Here is a 26,091-nt window from a genome sequence, read left to right as displayed (position 1 = left end):
AGATTGGGCAAGCGCGAAGTTTAAGGACGTTATCGCAATTTCCGGTCCGGTTGCAAGATGGCTGCGCCCAGTGGCGGATTCCAACCTCGTGAGCGGCGCGTTGGAGAGCAGGAAGAGGGCTGGGATGCGGTGGCTCCCAAGCGGCCCCGACTCGGGGCGGGAAACAAGATCGGAGGGCGAAGGCTCATTGTGGTGCTGGAAGGGGCCAGTCTGGAGACAGTCAAGGTAGTTTGGGACAAGGAAGTGGAGAATTAGCAGATCGATAGGATGGGACCCCGGGGCGGTGGGGAGGTGAGGGTGAGAGGCTCAAAGTGGATGGAGAAGCAGAGAGAGTGAAACAGGCTTTTGGAGGAAGAATAGCCTAGTTGACTGTCTTTTGGTTAAACACCTGGGTTGGCGTTACTCGTTTTCTTCTGCTCTTCGTGAATCTCATTGCAGCTGTCACATCCTGACTTCAATTGATTTACCGGGATTCTGTGGTAAAAAGTTATCTAAAGGGAGGGAGGGTAGGGAAGGATAGACCTGTCCATTGCGTCATCCCTAGGTGTCTTTTGTCACCTTCCTTTATAGTACTATCCACTTTGAAACGCTGGATCAATTATCATTTAATACTTTTACATCCTTATTTTTACCTGTCATTCAGCCCTTTTCCCGAATATTCCAGCAATTGTATATCTTAAAACTGCAGTGTTCTCACTCTGACTTTCTTGTTTCTCTTACCTTTAGAGCTAAACTTGTCGAATGAGGAGGCCCAGAAGAAATAGCACTGGTCTCTAAGTCAGACCTGGGTTTTAAACTTGTTTTTCATACTTATTTTAAGTGTGTGATCTTGAGGAAACAACTTTGTCCTTAGTTTGTAAAGTGGAGGTTAATACTTTGAAAGTGCTTTAAAAGTAATATTTTGATAGTAATGTGATTCTTTTCCATTTTTACTTCCTCAATCTTTGTGTTACTTTATTAAGCTTGCAGTCTAGAAAGTCTTTTTTTTTTTTTCCCCATTTTTCTTAGGTAATTGATAGTTCCAACTTAATTACAGGATCTTATATTTATGTCTCAGTTAATTGCTTGCCGTCTTTCCAGCCTATTAATTCTGAATCTCCCTTAACCACTTGTTTCTTCATATGTCCCATGGGGATGATAGTACGGACCTTATTGGGTTGAGGGGATGAAGGGAGGTAATATCAGCAAAGGGTTTAGAATGATGCCTGTCACTTGGAATAAATTATTGCCATTGTTATTGATTACAGGTTCCTCATCAAGAAGTTGAAAAGGTCATGGCCAAATTAAAATTCTTAGAGCATGCTGGTGGAATGTAGGTCAGATTGTCATTAATGGTACTCCAGGGATGATTGAATTCATAGCTGGTTGAAATTTTATGTACTATTATCTTTTGCCTTCCTGGTGCTGGTCCTTCTTGTTCTGCTAGCCTCGTGGAGCCTGCTCTCTCCTATTTATTCCTTAGACTCCAGACTTGTTGGCCTTTGTTAAGGTCTTTGAAAGCACTAAGTTCTCTGATTTTTTTTTTTTTTAATTTTTTTTTTTCCCAACGTTTATTTATTTTTGGGACAGAGAGAGACAGAGCATGAACGGGGGAGGGGCAGAGAGAGAGGGAGACACAGAATCGGAAACAGGCTCCAGGCTCTGAGCCATCAGCCCAGAGCCCGACGCGGGGCTCGAACTCACGGACCGCGAGATCGTGACCTGGCTGAAGTCGGACGCTTAACCGACTGCACCACCCAGGCGCCCCTCTAAGTTCTCTGATATTTTAAGGCCGTTGCACATAATGTTCTCTAACGGAAGCTTCCTTTACTTAGCTCTTTATTAATTCCTGTTTGACAGTTCATGCAACAATTACTGAGTATGATGCTGTTCATTTTTCAATTATTAGTTAAAATGTTATTTCTTCATAGGAGTGACTCCCTTCTTGGTATAAATCAGCCCTCCTGTTAATAATCCTTTAACGAACCATTTATTTTTCTTTCATAATGTTGATCACAATTTGGTTGTGGTTTCATGTGGTGGTTTACTGTTTGTCTCTTCCACTAGAAGGCTTCCATGAGGGCAGGGAATAAAAGGTTCTAAAAATTCTTATAGCTCTGATACCTGTTACAGAAAATGAATACACATAGTACTCATTCTCTGATTATTCTAATTAGTTGTTTTCAAGCTTATTAACCACAACCCGCAATAAAAAAGTCACATTGTGAGCCAGTACACACACACACACACACACAAACACATGCAACTATCTGATACCAAAAGCTTCATAAAGTACTACTTACCATGACTACATGTAAAGTACTCTTTTCTATTTTATTAAAATAATAAAACTCCTGGTTATAACTTACTAATGGGTAGAAACTGGATTGTTCTATTCAAGAGGTTCTTTTTTTCAATAACTAAGAGTGTCCCACAGAGTTGGTTCTTTCCCTATGCTTACTCTCTGACATTTTTGTTGTTTCAGTTAATCAGTTTCAAAATCTACATGCCTCTTCCCCCAAGCTTTGTGGAGTTATGTTTCCTTTTTTTTTTTTTTTTTTTTTAAAGTGTTTATTCCTGACAGAGAGAGTGTGAACAGGGGAGTGGCAGAGAGAGGGAGACACAGAATCTGAAGCAGGCTCCAGGCCCTGAGCTGTCAGCACAGAGCCGGAAGTGGGGCTCGAACTCACAAACTGTGAGATCATGACCTGAGCTGAAGTCGGACAGCTTAACCGACTGAGCCACCCAGGCGCTCCTGGAGTTATGTTTCTTAAGTTGTTGCCAGACATACGAATGTTCTATTGATACATAAAAACACAGCCTCTCAAATCCTGTATTTGTATATTTAGTGGTGTGGTTTTGGACTTTTTACTGACCACTTTATTGCTCCTTAGGACCCCAAATTGCAATCTGCAATTCTTTCTTTTAGCTGCTATAGATTTTAGCCAGATCTTTAGTATCACACATGTAGTTAGTGTCTCTTCTAGTATACACTGAGTTACCAGAATAATATTCCTCATTCACTCAGTGCCCTGTTATTCCACAATTATTTCTGGCTTTGTGCTTGATACTTGAGGAACCTTGCAGTTTACAACGCAGTCATATTTAATCACTGTTCTTCAGTGTTTCAGTTCTACTTTTTCCGCATGCGTTTTCCTTCTTCACACTTCTGCTTTTCCTTTATTCCAGCTGTACCTTTGCTCAGACCAGTCTTAACACTGGCACCAACCCTCTTCCGTTTTACTTTTGAAAGTATTCCTTGCTGAAGTCGCCTCCCGCATCATTAGAATTTTCACACTTTTCTCTCCATCCTCGCCAACACTTATTTCTTGTCTTTTTTTGATACTAGCCATTCTGGCTGGTGAGGTGATACCTTGTTGTGCTTTTGATTTGCATTTCCCTGATAAGTGAGGTTGAGCATCTTTTCATTTGTCTGTTGGTCATCTGGGTGTCTTCCTTAGAAAAATGTCTGTTCAGGTCCTCTGCCCATTTTTTAATCAGATTGTTTTTTTTGGTATTGCAGAAGTTCTCTGTATTGGTTAATTTGGATATTAACCCCTTATCAGATATATCATTTGCAAATACCTTCTTTCCCATTCAGTAGGTTGCCTTTTTGTTTTGTGGATGGGTTTCCTTTGCTGTGCGGGAGTTTAGATCACGTGAAATCACAGGCTGTGTCCTTTTGTCATCCAAGATCATTTACAGGGGTAGGGGAGAAAGGGTCAGTGGCCACACAGTAAACCCCTGAAAGGCTTGCTGGGCCCCATCACCCATTTGTGATTCAGAAGATCTGGAGTAGACTGAGAATTTGACTAACAGGTTTCTAGATGATGATTATGATGCTGCTGCTGCTTTGGGGACCACACTTTGAGAACCACTAGTCTAGGTAAAAGAAGCTTATGTTGCTGTCTGTCATGTTCCCTGTTCTTTAGGTAGGGAAGACCTATGAGTTACTCAACTGTGACAAGCACAAGTCTGTGCTGTTGAAGAATGGACGGGACCCTGGGGAAGTGAGACCAGACATAGCTCACCAGGTAACTCCAGGGACAGAGCTCACGACCCCAAGCCTTTGTACAGGTCGGGCAGCTGCGTGCTGCTTCTCTTCGCTCGAAACTATGCCTTGGTTTCTGCGTCCCCCAGAGTTTACTGATGCTGATGGACAGTCCCCTGAACCGAGCTGGCTTGCTGCAGGTTTATATCCACACACAGAAGAACGTGCTGATTGAAGTGAACCCCCAGACTCGAATTCCCAGAACCTTTGACCGCTTTTGTGGCCTCATGGGTGAGATCTCTAGGAGTTAAGGTTCAGAACGAACTTGGCAGTAGTGAAGAAGGGAGGAAGAGGAAAGAGATAAATGAAATGTGAGCTTTGTAAATAGGAGTGGGGTGTATGTTTGATACCAGAACAAGGACTCATCTTCCCAGGGGCTGGGGTAAAACCTGCATGGGTTCCTGGCCGAGTGAACTCATTGCCATCCAACTAGTCATATGCTTGACAACTGCTCGTTCGTAGCATTTTAGGACCATAGTGTGGATGTAAAGGACACACGGAGCCCACTTTACCTGTGGGTTTTTCTGGTTAGATTTCTGGGCAGAAGAAATGGGGTCACCACCTAGCTCTGAACTCTTTTCTCCCCACCCTCAGTTCAGCTTTTACACAAACTCAGTGTTCGAGCAGCTGATGGCCCCCAGAAGCTCTTGAAGGTGAGATACTGGCACCTACTGGTTGGAGGAGGGGTTCTCAGATTGTTTCTGGGGCTGATTTTTCTTTTCTTCCCTTGTTCTCTTTAGGTAATTAAGAATCCAGTGTCAGATCACTTCCCAGTTGGGTGTATGAAGATTGGCACATCTTTTTCCATTCCAGTTGTCAGTGATGTACGAGACTTGGTGCCTAGCAGTGACCCTATTGTTTTTGTGGTGGGGGCCTTTGCCCATGGCCAGGTAAGGCCTGGGCTCAACTCTTGGGTTCTTCATAGAGCTGAGGCTTAGTATAGAATTCTGAGAACAGCTGGCATTTTGATGACCTTGGGAGACAGAGGGTGAGAACAAAGCCGGAAGACAAACAGGGCCTCCACGACCTGCACGCCCCCGCCCCCCCAGCTGTATCTTTTGAGGACTGCTGGTATATTTGTGACAGTGAGAGTCAAGGCCTTCTTCATCCTTTGTACAACTTGAACAGCACTGGAGGGGCGCCTCAGTGGCTCAGTCAGTTAAGCGTCTGACTTCAGCTCAGGTCATGATCTTATGATTCATGGGTTCAAGCTCTATGTTGGGCTCCACGCTATCAGTGCAGAGCCTGCTTGGGATTCTCTCTCTCCCCCTCCCACCCTTCCCCCACACGCACTATCACTCGCTCTCTCTCTCTCAAAAACAAGTAAATCTTTAAAAAAATAGCACCATAAAGATCGGCTGGCTCAGTCGGTAGAGCCTGCCACTCTTGATCTCAGGGTTGTGAGTTCGAGCCCCATGCCAGGTGTAGACATTACTTAAAAATAAAATCTAGAAAGAAACCCAGCACTGTGAAATACTAGCTCAGCCCTGTTTTCCCTTCCCCAAAGACGGGCTGAACTTGTTATAGAGTGACAGAACTGTTTCTCTCCTTAGGTCAATGTGGAGTATACGGAGAAGATGGTGTCTATCAGCAACTACCCCCTGTCTGCAGCCCTCACCTGTGCAAAACTGACCACAGCCTTTGAAGAAGTATGGGGGGTCATCTGACAATAGCACCTTGTTCTGAAACAGAGACTGTTGTCATTATATCCCTTGGCCCTGCTTTCCGCCTGCTGCTCGGAGAGAGGACCTTCCTGCACCGGCACTGTGGGGGGTTTGGGGAAGCCGAGGCTGTACATTTGCTATTTGTTTAGCCTATAAATACTGTTTATCCTATAAATATCTGGTAGTTCTTTGGGGATTCCTAAAATTAGCAGTATCTTAATGGTGGAAAAAAATCTTAATGGTTGTTCTCCTCAGACTTCAGGAAAAGATGTGAGGTCACAGCGTTTGCAAGTTTGGTCCCAGGCTTTGCGGTTAGGCCTTGACTCCCACCTTCTGGGCGGTAAAGGAGAGAGCCCTGCTGAATTTTCAGCTCTGTGGCAAGCACGGAGAACGGTCTGTAAGGAAGCAGCCAGGAATGCCAGCAGTGAAAAACTGAACAAAGAGAAGTGATTTTATCTGGTACAGTTCCAAGGTAGAAAAAGTGGAGCAGGTGGGGCCTTGTACCCCACCCCGCCCCCCCATGGGGGGGGTGGTGGTAGCGGCACATATACAATCATAGTAAATTGGCAGGAGAAAAACACAACAGATTCCTGGCTAGAGGGGGAGAGATAAGGCAACGTGCATGGGGGAGCCCAGAGGGGAGACACGGGCCCTCTACTCCTCCCACGAGAGTTTCCCCTTTGGCCCCAGATGAAGACTTGGCTGGCAGCAGAGGCACGGCTAGGAGTATCATGTCTTCCCACTCCCTGGTTTCCATGTTCTCTGTGCTCTGAGGCGAAGGAGGGCTGTGGAAAGGGAGACAAGTGGTTTCTGCACCAGCCCGGCGCTAGGCCACCTGCAAGAGAAGAGATTTGATTGGCAGGCTGGTCGGAGTTATTCCTTCCAGTCTCTGGTCTACAGAGACCAGACTCTGGGGCCCAAGTTTGCCGTGATCGTATAGTACTCTGTGTCGTGGGGGCCCAAGTTAGAGTGGTCAGTGCCCCACCCTTGTTTTCCCGGGAGCCAGGCTACCTTCAGAGTCACTCCAGGTTTCAGTACTGTCTCCCTGCCATCCGCCCCCAATCTATTGCTCTCGTCTATAACTTGCTGGTTCAGCTTAGCTACAGGGATGGTCACTTACCAGGGAAATCGATTATTTTGCTTTCTTTAACTTTTCTTTCCTTGGCACCATTACTTTGTGAACATAAGGCAATATGAAGAGTAGGCTCAAGAAGAAGACGTGGCCAAGAAAATAGACGGATTTATACACCTGTGGGGAGATACCGGCCACTGAGCGAGAGACAGAGCAAGGACCGTCCTCACGGCCTGCGGTTTCAGCGATTTCCGCCCCCTCCGCTTACCTTAAACCACTTGTCCCACGTGAAGAGGCAGAAGGCAGTCATTGAGTAACCCATGAAGAGCCAGTGGATGGTCTGCTGCACCAAGTAGTAGAAGGGTTGTAGGATGGTAATGGAAGCCAGGTTGCTCAGGGTTGGGCTCTCCTGAATTAGCCTGGCAGCCTGGGGAGCGAGGGGAGAGGTCGTGAGTGTCTCGCTCGTCATCGTCCCTGTTCACCCGGCACCCCTCAGGCCTACCTTTCTCTCCACGATGACAATGAGGAATTCCATCTGGAAGCAGACCAGGTATCCCGAGTGGAGGCCGTGCCAGAGGGCCAAGAAGAGCAGCGACAGTCCCTGGGACAGTTCTTTATTTCCAAGGAACTTGAGCCGTTTGAAGACGTAACTAGAGAAAAGGGTGGGTGGGGATGGGCCTCAGAGCAGTGCCTGCTGCCACGCTGGTGGCTCCTGCTCCGGGTGGTCTGGGATGAGGGAGGCGGTGCCATCAGACTAGCTTTAGAAATGAAAGGCAGGGGCACCTGAGTGGCTCAGTCGGTTAAGTGACCGACTCTTGGTTTCGGCTCAGGTCGTGATCTCACGGTTTTGTGGGTTCAAGCCCCGCATTGGGCTCTGCACGACCAGTGCAGAGCCTGCTTGGGATTCTCTCTCTGCCCCCCTGCCTCGGTCTCTGCCCCTCCCCCACTCTCACTGTCTGTCTCTCTCAAAATAAATGAATAAACTTTAAAAAAAATTTAAAAAAGAAATGAAAGGCAGCGGAATCGATGACTCTGTTCAGAGACAGCAAACAGACCTCACGCTTAGCTGGGTGAGCTTGGGCGAGCCACTTTGTACAAGATAACTGAGTGTCTGCTGAGCGCCCGGTGCCTAAGCTGCAGTGCTGAACAGGGCAGACCGGTTCTCGTGCCGCTCAACACTTGTGCGTTGGTGGGGACAAATAAAGACGTTTGTAAATGGCAAAGGGGAACATGAAACCAGGGCGGAACTGGGATTAAAATTCAAGGCACCTCTCGGTCTTGCTTGTGCCTTGCGAATGTGACAGGAGTGGTTTTTGGGGGGCCGGGAGTGGAGACGGAAGTCAGTATGTGGTGGGTGGGTGCGAGAACGACGAGGTTCTACCCAGAGTGGGAAAAGATGGACCGCGTATCCGTGCGCTCAAATCTGGGAAAGTGGTGGAAGAAGCTAGGGTCCGGACCCCCGTTCCAGCCGCTTACCGGGCCACCCAGGCATTGGTGTTGATGTTGAAAGAGGCGATGGTGCCGGTGAATCGGGGGGTCGTTTCAAAGAGCCACACCTTCATGTTGGCACAGGCGTCCCACTTCGCCTTTCTGTGTTCGTCAAAGTCATTGAAGCCCAGCCCTGTCAAAATGCACACTCCTTCCTGAGGGAGGGAGCATTCCGTTAGCATTCCTGCTCCTCTCCTCCCCACCGCGCCCCACAGCTTGTTGGAATATGACCCGGGTTCATCTTTCCTACTTACTGTGACCAGCCAACAGGTGACGTACTTGTACAGCACGAACTTGCCCCAGAGCAGCATGTACATGCAGCGGAACCAGAAATCGTGGTTCTTGAGGAAGGAACACACAGGCATTAGGGATACTCCCCGGGCAAGGCCAAATGCCCTTCATGTTCTTCCCTTCCAAACTTGAGGCTGACTACTTCATGTCCACCTGACGGTCCGCTTCGCTGCCCTTCTAGTAGGCTAAGAGGAATACGCAGGGAGCCCAGTGAACATCCATTCACCTTTTTCTTTGAAGAGTCCCAGAAACAGCATTGTCCCTAAACTCCTCTAACGCACTGAGCATTCGGGACACGGAGCACCGAGGGACTTTTATATATCCATGGTCAATGTTAGTTTAAGGAGATAAACCTACCCAGAGTGCGTAGGGAGCTGCTGCAAGCCTTTCAGCTGGGCAGGAGCAAAAGCCAGCACTTCCCCCTCCCTTGGTTTTTGAATTCCCTAGAAGCCCCCAATCTATCAAGAGAAGAAAACAGGCTGGAGAGGACCAAAAGCTGCTCTGCTCCAAGGAGTCACTTGGCTGTCATAAATCAGGCTAAGAGCTGCTCCCGAGGGAGGTAAGGGGTGCTAACAGTGCACCTGGCACAGCCCTGTGCCCGCGGAGGTCGTTCAGTGCTGGCTGATGAACATGTCGCGGCCCGGCTGGCATTGACACCAACTCTCACAGATCTAGAGCGAAACCAACATGCATTTGTAGATGGTGTTACCCGCTTCTTGGCTATCTACAGGGATCCTTGCCTGTCCATTTCTACCTCTGATGCAGTCACACTGCTGCTCCATTAGTAAGCACTCACTTCATAGTCTTCAGTGAGGAGATAGTCTTCTGTGATGTGGGGGCTAAGCAGAGTGTAGCCCACTAGGTAGACAAGGCCCAGACTCAGGCGCTTGAGAGCAGGTATGGTGCTGGAAAGGAACAAGCAAGGTCACAACAGACAGAGGCTATTCCCTTCGCCCTCTGACCTTAAATTACGGAGAGCGGGGTTTCAGAGTGTGGCTATCCGCCCAGAGGAGGACGAGTGGCTCTCCGTCCAGAGCCTTTATTCAGTCTCAGGGAAAGACAGCTCTCTGTGGTTGGCTTTGGGCAATGGTGAACGCGAGACCCTGTGAGTCACAGGGGCGGGCAGGGTGGGCAGGGGAGCGGTGTGGACGAGTCTGTGGTGCTTCCCCCTCAGGGCTCCTACACATCTCATGGCCTCACCAACCGCCTCCATCCACACTGGGACTGAAAATCCAGTGCGGAGGACTGGAGGATGACCAATCCTCAGTCTGCTCCTTCCTACCCTGGTTGAATCGAGGCCCAAACACAGGCTAGACACATTCTCAGGAAAAGGATTTTTCTGGTAACTTTTCAATTTTCTACTGTGATATATATATACACACATATATATATACACACACACATACACACACACATTTTTATATATTTAACAATCTTTTCTTTTAAACCGAGAAAACGGGTTTTAAAGGCAGGGACGTGACTGTTCAGGCAAAATCCTGTGGCATAAAAGCGAATTTTTACGTTTGTACTACAGGGTCGGAATGGCTGGCTGGAAGTAGCCTACGCTGAAATGGGCCCGCCACCCGCTCTGAGCAGGTACGGAGCGCCCGTTACGACAGTCTGGGGCCTGTGCGGCACAGGCCTGTGAGCCGGGGCCGTGCTGGAGAACGCAGCCAGGGCTGGCCTGCAGGAAGGCACCTAGAAGTGGCTTTGTATTGGGTGAGATCACCTATACAGAGGTCTTGACCAAGAGGGGCAATTACCTGTTTGGTATCTTCCCTGGTATGTCAGTCAGCTGTCCCTGCACCAGCTTCATGTAGTGGTTCATTGAGAACTGGGGCCCTACCAAGAAGGCCCCATAGAAGTAGGAGAAACCAGCAACTTCCAGCAGGGAAGGGACACCCCGTATGGCATATTTCTGTTGCTCAGAGGACAAGGAATTCTATGCCGAGAAGAGAATGAATGGTTCAGGATAGCCTTGAATCTCCCCCCAAGAGCCAGTCTGCGTGTTCCCCACCCTGGGACCCCACTGAACTGGGGTTCTTCAAACAGCCGTCTCTTTGAGGGCGTGACATGGAGAAGAGTAATTGCCTCACGTGGAAATGAGTATGTGCAGGGGTAACTTAGCAACAAGTGGCTGCTGCTTTTCCAAACGCCATGCTGGCACTGATCTCTGGACTTTGTGCGAGAGCTGGATCCGGGCAAATTAGATTTGCTGATCCGTGCTCAGTGTTATCTGAAACAGAACTCACACAGGCCGGGGATGAGGCAGAGGCTCTGCCCCTGGCATCTGGGTCCAGTCTTTTGATTACAACAGCCTTTCTCCTTCCCTCTGGTTCAATTCCTTAAACTCTCTGCAGAGGAATGGCAACTTACCTGATCCTTCCCTCCGTCAAAGTAGTCAACAGCCAGACCTGAGCAGAGAGAGAAGGTGTGGGTAGAGCAGGGGGAGAGGCCACTGAGGAGGTGGCCTGTGGACTGAGTGTAGCCAGGAGCGGACCGGGGAACACAGAGTAAGTTTACGGTCAGACGGGGAAGAGCCTAGGGGTAAAAGGGGAAGGCAATGAGCCAGCACTCACCAATCAGCTTCAAGGTCAGGACACAATGTGGCATTGTCCACTTGATATCATAGTTGCCAGTGGCTGTGTAATAATATCCGGCAAGAAGGTAGGCCTAGGGAGGGGGAAGAATTTATTCCATCACCAGCTAGGATTTCTTTATTTTCTCCCTGCTCTAAAATCCACTGTATTCTTTCATTTTCCCCTTCTCTTGGTCTCCTCCTTAAAGGCTTTTGTTTTTAAGTTTGATCTTTTAAATAATAAAAAGAAAATTGTTTATTCATTTTTGAGAAAGAGAGAACGTGAGCGGGGAAGGGGCAGAGAGAGGTGGGAGGGACAGAGGATCCAAATCAGGCCCTGCTGACAGCAGACAGCCTGATGTGGGGCTCAAACTCTGAACCGTTGAGATCACGACCTGAGCTGAAGTCAGACGCTTAACCAACTGAGCCACCCAGGGGCCCTAAAGGCTTTAAGTTACTATACATGGAAGAAACTGAACCCATGGAGGGGAATGCTCAAGGCTTCTCAGCAGAATGAGGGCTCAACTGAGAATTTGGAGCTTAGAGTCCGTAGCTCAGTCTCAGCTGGTTTTCTGCCTGGCCTTTACACGACACCCCTCCTGGACAGCTAGCTGGGTAGTCCTGGTCAAAACCAAAGAACAAGAATGGCGCAGTCCTGTGCAAGGGCTCAGCTGTTCAGGTCATCGTCACTGCAACCTGCAGATGGGGCGCCTGGCGCCTGCGAAGAGTGACCTACCTGAAGCCATGCTGCGGAGAGATGTCGGGAGAAAGGACTAGAAATCGGGTCTCCTAGGTCACTTTTTCTGCGCCACAGTCCCCGACCTCCCCCCTCCCCCCAACGGCTGTTGGCTGTGGTCTGAGCTGCCGAGGGAGAGGCGTTTACCATCTGGAAGCAAAATGTAGTGAGGACGGCAGTGACGGTGCGGCCCATCAGTCGAAGGATGAGGAACTGAAGTCCAACACACAGCAGGGAGTGGTAGAGCTGATTTCCTGGAGGCGGAGAGGACAGCAAATTTTAGCCTGTGGTGGTTTTGTTTTTTTGGGTTTTGTTTTTGTTTTTTCGCATTCTCACCTGGGCTGAGACTTCTAAACACAAAGAGAATATTTAAAGAAAAAAACCTTTGGTATTAGGATTTTTTTCTTTTCAAAGAGACTCAGATCTTGGTGGGAGGGAAGGAAATGAACTGTATACATATAAGGGATCGTCAGGGCGTTGCTGCATTTCTGAGTGTTTGAGCTAAAGGGATGCTCCTGAAGAAGGCTGCTTGCATCTTGCATCCAGTTACAGCCCCAGCAGAGGAAATGATGGGGGGCTGGCAAAGGTAACCAAGCACTCTCAAAATGTTAGAGAAAGGGATGCATGGAAAAGGAAAATTAAGCTCTGGTCCTGTGCATACAAACCCTCTTTGCAAGCAGAGCGTTATTAACTTCCCTAGCCATCACACTCTCTCCAGAAACTCTGTTTAAGCCTGTTCCTTCCCAGGTTCCCTCCAATCGCCGTGCTACTGCCAAGTTCACTCACCAAAGTTAAAATAAGCAATTGAGAGGCCTGTAAAGGCGTGGAAGAGATGGATGAGGTAGCTGTCCTTGAAGTAAAGGTAACGCCGATAAAATACAGCCATGGGGTAACCTAGAGGGGAGAAAAATCAGTCAGAGGGTCACGCATGCCTGATGCCCTCCCGGTTTTGGAAGTTTCTCTGGCATGAAATGCAGCCCAGAGTGGAAAATACGTCCCTTATGTGGATGACAGCAGAGAACAGTATCCAAGAATCAAAATTTGCTTTGTAAATACAAACTTAAAACTGAAGATATGGGGGCACCTGGGTGGCCCCGTCGGTTAAGTGTCCAATTTCTGTTCAGGTCATGATCTCGCAGTTCGTGGCTTCGAGCTCTGTGCTGACAGCTCAGAGCCTGAAGCTTGCTTCAGATTCTGAGTCTCCCTCTCTCTCTGCCCCTCCCCTGCTCGTACCTTCTCTCTCTCTCTCTCTCTCTCTCTCTCTCTCAAAAATAAATAAAACACACACAAAAAATTTTAAATTAAAGGTATGAATTTTATACTGAGGCAATACAAAACTGGGTCCCAAGACTAGGTTTCCTTTATAGCCTATTAAATATTGCTAGGAATTTTCTCTTGCGTTTTTCTAAATGACACAAGGAATTAAGGGTGCCTAACGATGCCCTGAGATGCTAGTTTACACCTTTATGCTCGATTATGATTTCATCACCTGTCCTGTTAGCAGAGTAATGTCAGCTTATTAACATTATTAAGAGGACAAATATAAATTAAAACCAGGCTACAAAATGGGATGACTGACTGCACATACAGTTGTAGACTCCTCACATACTGAGGTCTGGGCATCAGCTGTGTTATAAATCCATGTAAATATCCTGGGGAAATGTCATCTAAAGCTGTGATTCCGAGTATAGTCCCAGGGCCACGATGACGGAACTACAAGGGGTCTCTGCTGGGTCATAAACTGATTAGGCATGGCGAAAGGCAGCTTACGGAATTAAAAAGGGTCAATAACATTTGGTATTTCTGAACTACAATCAGTATGTTCCATGGCTTTACTACACATTCAGTGTTCTGTCAAGGAGCGTTCTACTTTTTTTTTTTTTTTTTTTTTTAATGTTTATTTGTTTTTGAGAGAGAGAGACAGAGTGTGAGCAAGGGAGGAGCAGAGAGAGAGGGAGACACACAATCTAAAGCAGGCTCCAGGCGCTGAGCTGTCAGCACAGAGCCCGATGTGGGGCTCGAACCCACGAACCGTGAGATCATGACCTGAGCTGAAGTCGGACGCTTCACCGACTGAGCCACCCAGGCGCCCCGGTCAGGAAGCGTTCTATCAAGAAGTCTGGCTAACGTGCCTGGAAATACTCCTCCTGCAGCAGAGCACGTGCAGAGAACTGGAATCCCCATGTCTTTCTGGAAGGACACTTCACATATCCTATCATTGCATAACTAGTGTTCCTGAGCTGCTCATGATTTATAGTTGCTGCACCTCTTGCTGTCAAATCATAGGTTGCAGTTAGTTTTTCGTGGGCAGTATGCTGGTATGCGTGGTTAAACTCTGAGATGCTTAGGAACGTGTTGGACACAAAGAAAGTGCTCGATTATTTATTAAGTGAATAGAAAAATGGATAATCATGTTTTATATTGGCCTATGTCTTTCTAGTCCTTTTCCCCGTTTTTTTCTTTTAATTTACCAACACAGTTCGGGTATTTGTGTATCCTGGTTTTTTCACGGAACAGTGTGTCAACTATTTGATCTTCTTGGTGCTAGGACTTGCTGATGTTCTTTGATTGCTGTTTTCATCATGGGCTGGGCTCTTTAACAAATTTACAGCTGCTTGCAAGTAGTTAATTCTGCAGATGGTCTATGGATCACGGGCTCATTCATTTGACAGATGTTTGTTAAATGCCTACTCTATGCCAGGTATTCTGATTATAGAGCATATAATGAGGAAGGAGGTGGCATGTAATGGTTTATTCTCTTTCTTTCTTTTTTTAAAGTTTATTTATTCTGAGAGAGAGAGCAAGCAGGGGGAGGGGCAGAGAGAGAGGGAGAGAGAATCCCAAGCAGGCTCCTCACTGTCAGTGCAGAGCCCGATGCGGGGCTCAATCTCACGAACCCGTGAGATCATGACCTGAGCTGACTGAGCCACCCAGGCACCCCTGTAATGGTTTATTTTCCTGCTAGCAGAAGATGAAGTGATATAGGATTACTAGGCTCAAGGGAGAGGGAGACATCTATAAACCCTTTCATAGTCACATGAATGAGCAAAGAAACAGGATTGAGTCTCATTACATATCACATGGGCAGGGACAGAACACCAGGTTACAGCAAGTTTTGCTAAGAAGCAGAGCCAGGTACTAGAAAGTATATAGAATAGGGTCCAACTGCCTTAAATTTTTTGCTTTTCACTTTTTAAAAATATTTATTTTTGAGAAAGAGAGAGAGAGAGGCAGAGAGGGAGAGAGAGAGAGAGAGAGAGAGAGAGAGAGAGAGAGAGAATCTGAAGCAGGGTCCAGGCTCTGAGCTGGACACAGAGAGCCCGACGCGGGGCTTGAACCCAGGAACCATGAGATCATGACTTGAGCAGATGTTGGACGCCCAACCTACTGAGCCACCCAGGCGCCCCTCATTTTTTTTTTTTTTTTAAGTTTATTTAGAGAGGGAAAATGCGTGTGAATGAGAGGGGGAGGAGCAGAGAGAGGGAGAGAGAGAATCCCAAGCAGGCTCCATGCTCAGCGTGAAGCCCGATGCGGGCTCGATCCCACAAACTGTGAGATCATGACGTGAGGAGAAATCAAGAGTCCGAGGCTTAACTGAGCCACCCAGGCGCTCCTGCTTTTCATTTTTAATGTTTTAGAAACAGGAGTACAAATGAATAGAAGCGATAAATAGGGTAGATCTTAATTATCTAGAGTACTGGTAAATGAGTTCATCTATAGAGAGCGAAGAGCTTATCTCTTTAGCACTAAGACCTTTAACCAACTGGAAGCACTAAAACCATTTAGAATGCTTGAAATTAAAAAAACAAAACAAAACACGACACACACTACTCTGCTTCCTTAACCTGAATATACTTAACATTTTCTTGGTGATCTGGGCCATAATTATTCTGCAGTACAGTCATGATGGCTTTGTGACCTGTCGAGGAGTGTGAAACCGTTTGCCCGGACCCTGTAGGCCCGCCGCTGTTCGGCATTCTGAGTTCTTGTATCTGTTTCTTATGGCCTTCATGGCCCCTCCCTTGCTATTCAGGGATCAGGAGTCACTTCTTGAGCTTCGAAGAGTTCCCTTCCCAATTTCTACTTTACTGCAGGCCTTAGAAACCGTAACTTTGTGTAAAGTTGTTAAAGGTATAAAAAAAAGATGTAAGAGCCAGAGTCTTGGGTGCTTTCCTTACAGGAGACTTAGTGCACAGGCCTGGTGACATCTGTTCTGGCCGCTCCAGGCCCCTTCCTCCTGTTTTCAGGTATATTTGGGGGGCGGGGTGGGGGTTGTTGAGTTCCCTACACGCAAGAAGATGGAGCAACTGGCAGAAAAATTAAAGAAGGCAGCAGGCCAGGTTACCACAGACACGGAGGTCCTAACAGAGAAGAGCAAAGCCCGGAATGAAGCCTCAGAGAGAAGAAGGAGCTGTGTGTCAGCCGAGTTGCTGGGACAACCCAGAGCTGATTTTGAGCGTAAACATCAAACCTGGCTCTTGGCTGCCACTCAGCTCAGCGGGCTTCGGGGCCTGGCTGCCCAGTCACCCCTTGAGGGATGTGCTGTTTGGCGCAGGATGTTGTCCCTCAAGCTGTTTCTGAGTCTTAAGGCTTTTTGATGGGAGTCGACGCTTACTGTAATGGCTGCAGTCACCGGAAGAATCTTTAAAAAACAACGAGAGCACCTCCTTGCTCACCGCCCACCCACGAGTCTGATTCGCCAGGTCTGAGTGACCGTGATGCGCCGCAAGGGTTAACAAGCACCACCTCACGAAAATCTGAAAGCAAGCCGGCAGCACTTACTAGGTCCTGAGAATAACATTCTAAGCCTGATGGGCGGGGGTTCCGGTCTTTCCCACAATAGCACCAAACATGCAGAGAGGTTTGTTTTATAAACAAATTTGCAGCTTCACGCAAGTAGTTAATTTCCTAGATATCCTGTGGATCGCTGGCTGCCTCCTTCCTTTGACAAATGTTTATATAAATGCCTACTAAAGCCAGGTATTCTGTTTATGAAGCATAGGAGAACTTGTTTGGCTATACTGTAACTGTTTCTTCTTTTTGATTACGTTTTAAAGGTGGGGAGGGCTTCAGAAACTCATTAGCAGATGAAGGATGATGATCTAACACATATTAAACCTTGAGGATCCCCTACTGGAATGGGAATGTTCCAACAGCAAAAACTAGGGCATTCAAAATGCTCTGAACCTCAAAGTACACTGAAGTGGGTCCTCTTCAGAGGTTCAGCAGTCATGGAGCGTTTCCAGCTGTACTCTCCAGTCACTGGATCAGTCAGGTCCAAGCGCCACTTGAGTCAGAAACTAGGATCCGTCACAACCTAGACTGTCATGGAACTCCTTATTCTCTGTACGCTAGTTGTGAAATTACTTGTTAATCCTACAGGTTTGGAGGCTTCATTTGAAGAAGTAGAAATGAGCTGTTTAGGGGCACCTGGGAGGCTCAATCAGTTAAGCGTCTGACTTCAGCTCAGGTCATAATCTCACGGTTCATGGGTTCGAGCCCCGCATCGGGCTCTGTGCTGACAGCTCAGAGCCTGGAGCCTGTTTCGGATTCTGTGTCTCCCTCTCTCTCTGCCCCTCCCCAACTTGCACTCTGTCTCTCTCTCTTTCTCGAAAATAAATAAACATAAAAAAAAAAAAAAGAAATGAGCTGTTTGTATTCAAGTCTGATTAATTTCTTTGACTTTCAACCTGTATAGCTATTTCTGGACTCTGGAGGAATATGGTATGACCCCATTTGATCAGTCAGTGGTTCATATTACCCCGGTGAAAGGAATATAGAGCATTTTTGGCAAGTGTGAGAGAGAAGACAGAGTTAGACAGAACTGCTATGTGTTGGCTTAGTCAGATACTTATACCAGTTTTGTCAAAGAAGAAAACTACCTCAAGCACCATACAAAGAGTTGGTATAATGTCCATAGCATACTGTAGTGGTGTTCAAACTTTCTGTTCTCTTTAGACTCTAAAAAATTACGGAGGACCTCAAAAACATTTGTTAATATGGGTACTATCTATCAATATCTACTGTATTAGCAAGTAAGAGGTGCCCAGGTGGCTCAGTGGGTTGAGTGTTCGACTCTTGATTTAGGCTCAGGTCACGATCTTGTGGTTTTTGAGTTTGAGCCCCACATGGGGCTCTGTGCTGACAGCGCGGAACCTGCTTGGGATTCTCTCTAAATAAGTAAGTAAATGAATAAATAAATAAAAGAAAATTTTAAAGTATTTAACTACTAATTCATTAAAAAATAGTAAACCAGGGGCGCCTGGGTGGCTCAGTCGGTTAAGCGTCCGACTTCAGCTCAGGTCACGATCTCGTGGTCCGTGAGTTCGAGCCCTGTGTCGGGCTCTGGGCTGATGGCTCAGAGCCTGGAGCCTGCTTCTGATTCTGTCTCCCTCTCTCTCTGCCCCTTGCCCGTTCATGCTCTGTCTCTCTCTGTCTCAAAAATAAATAAACGTTTAAAAAAAAAATTTAAAAATAAATAAAAAATAAAAAATAGTAAACCAATGACATAATATATAACACACTTTTAATGAAAAAAACTATATTTTTCCAAAACAAACAAAACAATTTAATGAGGACAGTGGCATTGTTTTACATTTTTACAAATTTCTAGCCTTTGTCTGGCTAGATGGAAGGTAGCAGGATTCTCAAATCTGTTTCTGCATTTAGTCTGTTAATATGTTGTTTTGGTTAAAGCATATGAAGAAAATCTGGCTTCACGCAGATATACAGTTGGAAAGAGAATCTTAATAGCCTTTTCAGATCATTCTGAGTATTATTCTTTGATACTATACCAAAACTGGACAAGTAACTAATTTCCTAAGGGTAAGTGGCAGTGTGGGATCTGCAACCATATCAGGGAACTTTTCATTGAGGGCTTAAACTCACAAACCTGAGATCAAGACCTAAGCTGAGGTTGAGAGTCGGATGCTTAACTGACTGAGCCACCCGGGTGTCCCCCAGCTAAAATCATATATATATATATTTTTTAAATTTTTAACGTTTATTTATTTTTGAGACAGAGAGAGACAGAGCATGAACGGGGGAGGGGCAGAGAGAAAGGGAGACACAGAATTGGAAGCAGCTCCAGGCTCCGAGCCATCAGCCCAGAGCCCGATGCGGGGCTCGAACTCACGGACCGCGAGATCGTGACCTGAGTCGAAGTCGGACGCTCAACCGACTGAGCCACCCAGGTGCCCCTAAAATCATATTTCTTAATATCACCACTGATTTCCAGCAGAAAAGCCTTTGTGTATTGGGAAGTTGTCAAGCTCATGGTAACGGATGCAAGTTTTCCCACATTCTAATATTCACTTGAAAGCTTGAATTTTAGTACTGACTACAAATAGTGTCAGTTGTTTTCCCTGAAGTGACAGGCTCGCTGTGCACATTTTCGAGAAACTATGTGCCAAATGCCCACGTCTCAGCAACCACAGTCTGTCAGTCATTCTTTCAAGTAAAAATGGTGTTCAATGAAAAAAGGAGCTGCCACTTCAACACGCAGCTCAAGCACCGCACAAGACCTTGGCCTCCACATGCCATTGCACTTCAGGATGAAGAAATGCTTTGTTTGTATTTCCCAGTTCCTCAAATATAACATTAAGAGGTCGTGTACTCGAGGCTTGAGATGTAATAAAATTAATACTGATGCTTCATCGAGGATATTCTTTTTTTTTTTTTTTTTTTAACATTTATTTATTATTGAGAGACAGAGAGACACAGCATGAGCAGGGAAGGGGTAGAGGAGGGGGAGACACAGAATCCGAAGCAGACTCCAGGCTTTGAGCTGTCGGCACAGAGCCCGACGTGGGGCTCGAACCCACAAACTGCGAGATTGTGACCTGAGCCCAAGTCGGATGCTTAACCGACTGAGCCACCCAGGCACCCCTCATCAAGGACATTCTTAAGTGAACCTGGCCTTTTTCTTTTTTTTGGACTGAGAGTGCGCTGCAGTGAAGAATACAGTGACTGAGGGTACAGCTGTGCCCTTGCCCTGACTGGCACTAAGGCACCCGCAGTCTACCCACCGTTTGTACCATCAGAGCAAATGTCAACGCAGTAAAAATGGCCAATAACATCTTAGTATTATAGTGAAGACAATTTTAAGGTTCTCAGTGACCCCTCGGGGCTCATGACTACACTTGGGGAACTGATGAACTGCTGATATGTGGAATGATGTTTTGGCTTAATCTTCCTTCTTATAATACCCACAATCTGTACCTTTTCTTCCTCCCTGCTTTACTCACCTGCCCTCCTGTATTTTTTTTTTTTTTTCTATTGAGGTATGAGTCACATACCAAAAAATTTTGCTGTTTCAAAAGTGTGCAATTCAATGGTTTTTAGGATATTCACAAGGTTGTGCAAACATCCCACTATCTACTTCCAGAATTTTTCCATCTCCCCAAAGGAAACCACATATCTGTTACCAGTCATTCTCCATTCACTCCTATTCCCAGACCCTGGCAACCACCAGAGGTTACTTTCTGTCCACAAGGCTTTCATTTAAATGGAGTCATATAATATGACTTTTATGTCTGGCTTTTTTCACTTCACATAATATTTTCCGGGTTCATTTATGTTATAGCACATATTCAGTATTTCATTTTTAAAAACATTTTTTTAGGGGCACCTGGGTGGCTCAGTCGGTTGAGCGTCCGACTTCAGCTCAGGTCATGATCTTGTGGTTTGTGGGTTCGAGCCCCGTGTCGGACTCTGTGCTGACAGCTCAGAGCCTGAGCCTGCTTTGGATTCTGTGTCTCCCTTTCTCTCTGCCCCCCTGCCCCCCCCCCCCCAAACTCTGTCTCTCTCTCCTTCAAAAAAATAAACATTAAAAAAAATTTTTTTAACATTTTTTTATTGGAGTATAGTTGACATACTATGTGATTACCAGTTTCAGGTGTACAATATAGCGTGTTAATACAATGTAGCATGTTAAGCTACGCGCACGGTGCATTATTCTTTCTTTATGGCTGAATTATATCCCGTTTATGGATACACCATTTTGTTTATTCATTCATCAGCTGGTGGACATTCAGGTTGTGTCCACTTCTGGGTACTATGAATGAGGCTGCTATGGAACATTTGCATGCAAGTTTATGTGTGAACACATATTTTTCCGTTCTCTTAGGTATATACCTAAAAGCGGGTCTCTTGGTCCTCTTACCGTCTAACCCTGCACTTCTCAGTTGGTGGTGCAGACCAGTTTTTAAAATCTCCCATTTTTTGTGGACCAATACTTCTGTTAAAAAAAATTTTTTTTTAATGTTTATTTTTGAGAGAGACAAGACAGCGTGAGCAGAGGAGGGGCAGAGGCAGAGGGAGACACAGAATCCAAAGCAGGCTCCAGGCTCCGAGCTTTCAGTACAGAGCCCAATGCGGACCCTGAACCCACGAACTGCGAGATCATGAACTGAGCTGAAGTCAGATGCTTAACCAACTGAGCCACTCAGGCGCCCCCCTGTTGTGGACCAATACTTTTGTAAAATACAGAGTCATGGGCTTGGATGATGTGAGGCTGTCAAACTGCTACAAAAGTTCCTAAATGTTAAAAAAAAAAAAAAAAGTTCCTAAACGTTGACTCTCACTTTCTTGGCTTGCTTTGACAGGTGGCCGGTTACAAGCTGAATAGATCGCACCGACCTATCTTTCTTTTTCTCGTTCACTGAAGGCTTTTTCCTGGCTCCTAAATATGGCTGATCTCCAGGATTCAGTGTTGACTCCCTTACCATGCTCGCTACGCTGCCTCTCTGGAAATGGCATCTACTCTCACCATTAATAGGATCTTCACGCCAAAGACAAACACATCTTTAATCCTAACGTCTCAAGTTTCAGTTCCACATTTCCTACTTCCTGGCCAGACATCTGAAATTCTGTATTAACTAAAACACGACTTACCCTCTACTGAGCCCTCTCTTGGCTTCTGTTTTTATTTATGGTGCCATCATTCTCCAGGTCACCCAACCACGTTCAAAAGCTTGAGTGTGGCTTTGCCCCCTCCCTGTCCTTAGTTCCCTCCTTTCCATAGGATCTCAGCACTGTTACCACCTTGTCTTCTGTGCTCCACTGGCAGGTCAGACCCTTAAGCACTCATCCTTAAGCTCCTGCACCCTGAAACTCATGCTCCCAGCAGCCCTATACCAGAGTACTCTTCCTTCAGTTCCTGCTCAGAAAACACCAATGACTCCCAAATGACTCCCGACGACTACTCAACAGAGTGCCAGTCCCTAAGCCTAAGATTCAAGGTCTGTCTTCTAAACTACATTTCTAATTAAAACTTCCATTTCTCTGCTTCAGCTAAAACTGATCTGCCAGATTTTGCCCAAACATATCTTAGGTCTTTTGACTCTAGACCTTGGGTCATGCCAGTCCCTTTGCATGGAACGCCTTCTCCAACCACCCCTCTACCACTCATTCTAGAAAACCCAGTTCTTTCCTTTTGTAAGGCTACCTCAGACCACAGTGAACTCATGGCCCTGTATATTATGGACTTGTGCCTTAAACCCATGGTACTTAGCAATAAGACTCTCATTTGGTAAGTCATTATATACTATAATGTGCCATTCTTTACATTTTTGTTGTGTGTTAAGGTCTTTTGCTTGACTGGTCAACAGTAATGGATGTTTAACAGCTGTTTGACCTTGAGCATCAGTTTCCTCATCTGTAAAATGGGGGAATAGCACCTGCCTCAGTGAGTTGTTGTAAGGACAACACATACAAAGTACTAAGCACAGTGCCTAATATATTGTAAGTGGGCACAAAATTATACAAACACACATTCACATAAAGTTAGAGGGAGGTAAACAGGGCAGCCTTTGTTTTCCAAACATCTCCTTTCACCTTCCTGCTAACGGTCTTTTTTCCCTTTGTAGCCTCAGACCCTTAATCCTCTTCTTAGCTCATATTTCTCTTGTTAAAAAAAAAAAAAGAGGGAGGAAAAGCAGGCGTTATCTGAGAAAATTCTGGGGCAAATGGATATCAGAGCTTCTGAATCTAATCTTCATTCCATGTGACAACCAAATGACTAAGGGGTTTCCTTCCCATCTGCATTTCAAAAGAAGACTCATAGCATATTTATTTTATAAGGGTACTGACTTCGGCTTGCCAACAGCACTTTTCCCAAAATACAATGTACTACTGAATTAAGGCGCTGTATGGTTGGAAGAACACGAACTTTGGAGTTAAGACAGACCTCAGTTGTTACTTACTAGCTGTTGACTCAGGCTTGTTGATGGTTAACCTTTTTGTCCTCAGTTTCTGTTAACCCGTCTCATCAGTAAAATGAGTATCTAGCTTAGGGTTTGTATATTAAGCCTGATACACATCAGATGCTCAGTAAATGGAATTGGGCCACCTCTGCTTGAACAGTGAAGTGCCCAGTGATCTCATCTCGTCACCTGGCTGTGAATACCACCCATTTGCTGAGTTCTCCCCAATTTTCATCTCCAGAACAGACTGCTTCCTTGGACCCCACACTGCTATGGACTACTCAACACTTTGAGTAGGGGCATGCCTAACAGACACCTCAAATTTAACAGGTTCCGCAATGGCACTGCCGACCTACCCTCCTCCCTAGACCTGCTCCTCCCCTAGCCTGCCCCACTTCAGCAAACAGCAACTCACCCCTCCCTCCCTCCCTTAGGACTGGGACCCTGCAACCCTGCCATCATTCTTGACTTCCCCAGCCACGTTCCACCCTCAACCCAGCCAGTCAACAAAGCCTGTCTGTTCTACCTTGAAAATAAGCCCAGAATCTGACCACCTCTTCCCCTGGTCCAAGCCAACACCGTCTCTGGCCTGTATTATTATATAGTTGCCACCTAACTTCCTGGCTTCTGCTCTTGCCTTTGTTCAGTCTAGCCTAACACAGCACCCATGGATATTCTTTTTTTTCTTCCAGTTTATTTTGACAGAGAGAGAGAGAGAGAAAAAGAGAGAGACAGAGATATTGAGGGGGGAGAGGGGCAGAGAGAGAGAGAGAGAGAATTCCAAGCAGGCTCCGCACTGTCAGTGCAGAGCCTGACATGGGGCTCGAACCCACAACTGAGTCAAAACCAAGAGCTGGTAGCTTAACCAACTGAACCATTCAAGCGCCCCACCCACAGGGATTCTATTCTATCAGATCAGCTCATTCCTCAGCTCAAACCCTCAGAAGGCCTCCAATCTCACTCAGCAAAGCCAACAAGGCCTGTTCGCTCTCCGCAGCTTTCTCTGGCCCATCTCTGCCTCCGCCATGCTTCTTCCCCAGCCACAAGGCTCTCCCGTCCAGGCAGTCGGGCAGGTCCAGCCCCAGAGCCCTCACCATTAGTAGGTTCCTTGCCTGAAATGCTCTGTGTACAGATAAGCTCCAGTCCCTCAGGTCTTTACCAAAATGTCACCTTATCAGTGAGGCCTTACCTGACCTTCCCATCTAAAATTGCACACACTCCCTTCTCCTCCCCACCAGCACTCACCACCAACACACACTTCTTGTTCTTCTCTGCTTTACTTTTCTATTTCCCCCTCAGCACTTATTAATTAATTAATTAATTATTTATTTACATAGTACATATTTTGTTTATTTATCAGCCTTTGAAAGTAGGGATTTTTGTCTGTTTTCTCCCCAGTGCCTAGTACAAATCCTGGTACAAAAAAGGGTCTCAAAAATATTTGTTGAATGGATGACAAAACGAAAGGATGAGAGAATATTCTCTAGGCAGCCAATGAAGTGTTTATTAAGCATCCACTATGCATGGTCAGTGCTGCATTAGGCAAAAAGGGGAATGTTGGTAGAAACCAAAGAGGTGTTTTTTAACCCCCAGGGAGCTTTGCAGATAAGAGAGAAGTATCAAACACTGATGTTCTTGAAGTACTAACTGCATGGAATAGCCAATGCTGTAGGAGTCAGAAAGGACAGAGATCAGTAGTGGCCAGAGAAGTCAGAAGATAAGGAAAGGGCGCTCCTGGGGGGAGAGTAATGTAGTAAAGACGCAGAGGTAGGAAAGAGCCCTTCAGAGTCACTTCAAGAGGGGTTAACTACAAGGGGGGCAAAACAGCATAACAAAATGGCCAGGAAGGTTTGGAAAATGGGCAGTCTGAAATGGACATAACAGGAAAAAAGCAACAGGACTGTCTGGATGTGGGGGGGATGACAGAAAAGGAGAAATTAAAGATGAGTAAGCCACTGTGATGGTCTTCAAGATTTTTGCTGGAATAAGCCCCTAAAAGACTTATGAAAAACTCTATACCCTGTCACATTTTTAAGTTGTCATCTATTAGTTATAATTTAAACAATAGCAAGTGATGTGTTTTTTAAATGTATATTGAAGCTGTGCTTTAAGTACGTGTGGAAAATGTCTGCCGATGGCAGGCTAATCAGCTTGATCAGACTTCCTTTCTGTTAAAAGAGGCCTAGGCTCATTTTTAAGTTCTAGTAAACATGTTAATACTTCTCTCATAACGACCATCTTATTTCTGAATTCTGATTTTAAGATGGATAGATAAAAGGGGTGCCTGGGTGACTCAGTTGGTTAAGCATCTGACTCCTGATTTCGGCTCAGGTCATGATCTTATAGTTTGTGCGTTGGAGGCTGAGCTGGGCTCTGGGCTGACAGCGCGGAGCCTGCTTGGGATTCTTTGTCTCTCTCTCTCTCTCTCTCTCTACCTCTCCCTGGCTCTCTCTCTTTCTCTCTCAAAAATAAATAGGAGTGCCTGGGTGGCTCAGTTGGTTAAGCACTGGACTTCGGCTCAGGTCATGATCTCACGGTTTGTGGGTTCTAGCCCCACGTGGGGCTCTGTGCTGATAGCTTGGAGACTGGAGCCTGCTTTAGATTTTGTGTCTCCCTCTCTCTCTACCCCTCCCCCGCTCACGATCAGTCTCTCTCTCTCTCTCTCTCAAAAATAAATAAACATTAAAACAATTTTAAAAAGCCGGATAGATAAGGTTGTCATGAGTTTGCCACCTGGATAAAATAAGAGCTGCTCAACTATATGCTAATTATATTTTAAAAAATAATTACAAAAAAAAAAAAAGGGACTGCTCCTCTTTGCTTTACTTTTGTGGCATCCTGGGGCAACCCACCATACCTTTTTTTCACTTGTCTAAGGCTGCTAACAGGTGACTTTAAGGGAGCTGGGAAAGGAGAAACTTCAGAGCAGATAGTCTTCAGCTTATTAGTTTTAGACAAGAGTACATATGGAAGCTGAAAACCTGGAAATTAATTCCCTAATCCATGCCCATGTATCCCCTGGAAAGTC

At 46.1% G+C, this 26,091-nt stretch overlaps 2 protein-coding genes across 3 annotated transcripts in view; one reads left to right on the top strand and one right to left on the bottom strand.

Moving 5' to 3' along the window:
• Positions 1–26: 26 nt before the first annotated feature.
• On the top strand, positions 27–5,869 carry EMG1 (EMG1 N1-specific pseudouridine methyltransferase). Of its 2 annotated transcripts, XM_040462603.1 has the most exons (6): positions 28–225; positions 3,912–4,013; positions 4,120–4,261; positions 4,625–4,683; positions 4,771–4,920; positions 5,584–5,869. In XM_040462603.1, the coding sequence occupies exons 1-6, from the start codon at positions 58–60 to the stop codon at positions 5,695–5,697; spliced, it is 735 nt and encodes a 244-aa protein (XP_040318537.1). In that variant the 5' UTR covers positions 28–57; the 3' UTR covers positions 5,698–5,869. The 2 variants fall into 2 exon arrangements, with proteins under 2 accessions (XP_040318538.1, XP_040318537.1); XM_040462604.1 differs by lacking the exon at positions 4,771–4,920 and having other exon boundaries at positions 27–225.
• A 250-nt stretch (positions 5,870–6,119) lies between these two features.
• Positions 6,120–26,091, bottom strand: part of LPCAT3 (lysophosphatidylcholine acyltransferase 3) — a 39,863-nt gene continuing 19,891 nt past the window's right edge. Inside the window, exons 2-13 of the mRNA XM_040462600.1 lie at positions 12,646–12,753; positions 12,007–12,113; positions 11,125–11,218; positions 10,922–10,959; positions 10,309–10,487; positions 9,342–9,450; positions 8,509–8,595; positions 8,243–8,409; positions 7,269–7,416; positions 7,035–7,193; positions 6,815–6,943; positions 6,120–6,529 (exon numbers count right to left, since the gene is read on the bottom strand). Of these exons, the coding sequence (XP_040318534.1) occupies positions 6,827–6,943; positions 7,035–7,193; positions 7,269–7,416; positions 8,243–8,409; positions 8,509–8,595; positions 9,342–9,450; positions 10,309–10,487; positions 10,922–10,959; positions 11,125–11,218; positions 12,007–12,113; positions 12,646–12,753 (1,313 nt within the window). The 3' untranslated portion in view covers positions 6,120–6,529; positions 6,815–6,826. The remainder of the gene's footprint in view (positions 6,530–6,814; positions 6,944–7,034; positions 7,194–7,268; positions 7,417–8,242; positions 8,410–8,508; positions 8,596–9,341; positions 9,451–10,308; positions 10,488–10,921; positions 10,960–11,124; positions 11,219–12,006; positions 12,114–12,645; positions 12,754–26,091) is intronic.

Source organism: Herpailurus yagouaroundi, unplaced genomic scaffold, assembly GCF_014898765.1.
Source record: "Herpailurus yagouaroundi ecotype Mexico unplaced genomic scaffold, PumYag 355, whole genome shotgun sequence".
Taxonomy (NCBI): Eukaryota; Metazoa; Chordata; class Mammalia; order Carnivora; family Felidae; genus Herpailurus; species Herpailurus yagouaroundi.
The sequence above is the reverse complement of the archived record's forward strand: the minus strand, read 5'-3'. Positions and strand labels throughout refer to the sequence as shown.

Bases quoted from the DNA above. Each gene is read 5' to 3' on its own strand.
- EMG1 (XM_040462603.1), top strand. From the start codon at position 58: ATGGCTGCGCCCAGTGGCGGATTCCAACCTCGTGAGCGGCGCGTTGGA. The intron at 226-3,911 runs GTAGTTTGGGAC...CCTGTTCTTTAG, and splicing joins CCAGTCTGGAGACAGTCAAG to GTAGGGAAGACCTATGAGTT. The intron at 4,014-4,119 runs GTAACTCCAGGG...TGCGTCCCCCAG, and splicing joins GACCAGACATAGCTCACCAG to AGTTTACTGATGCTGATGGA.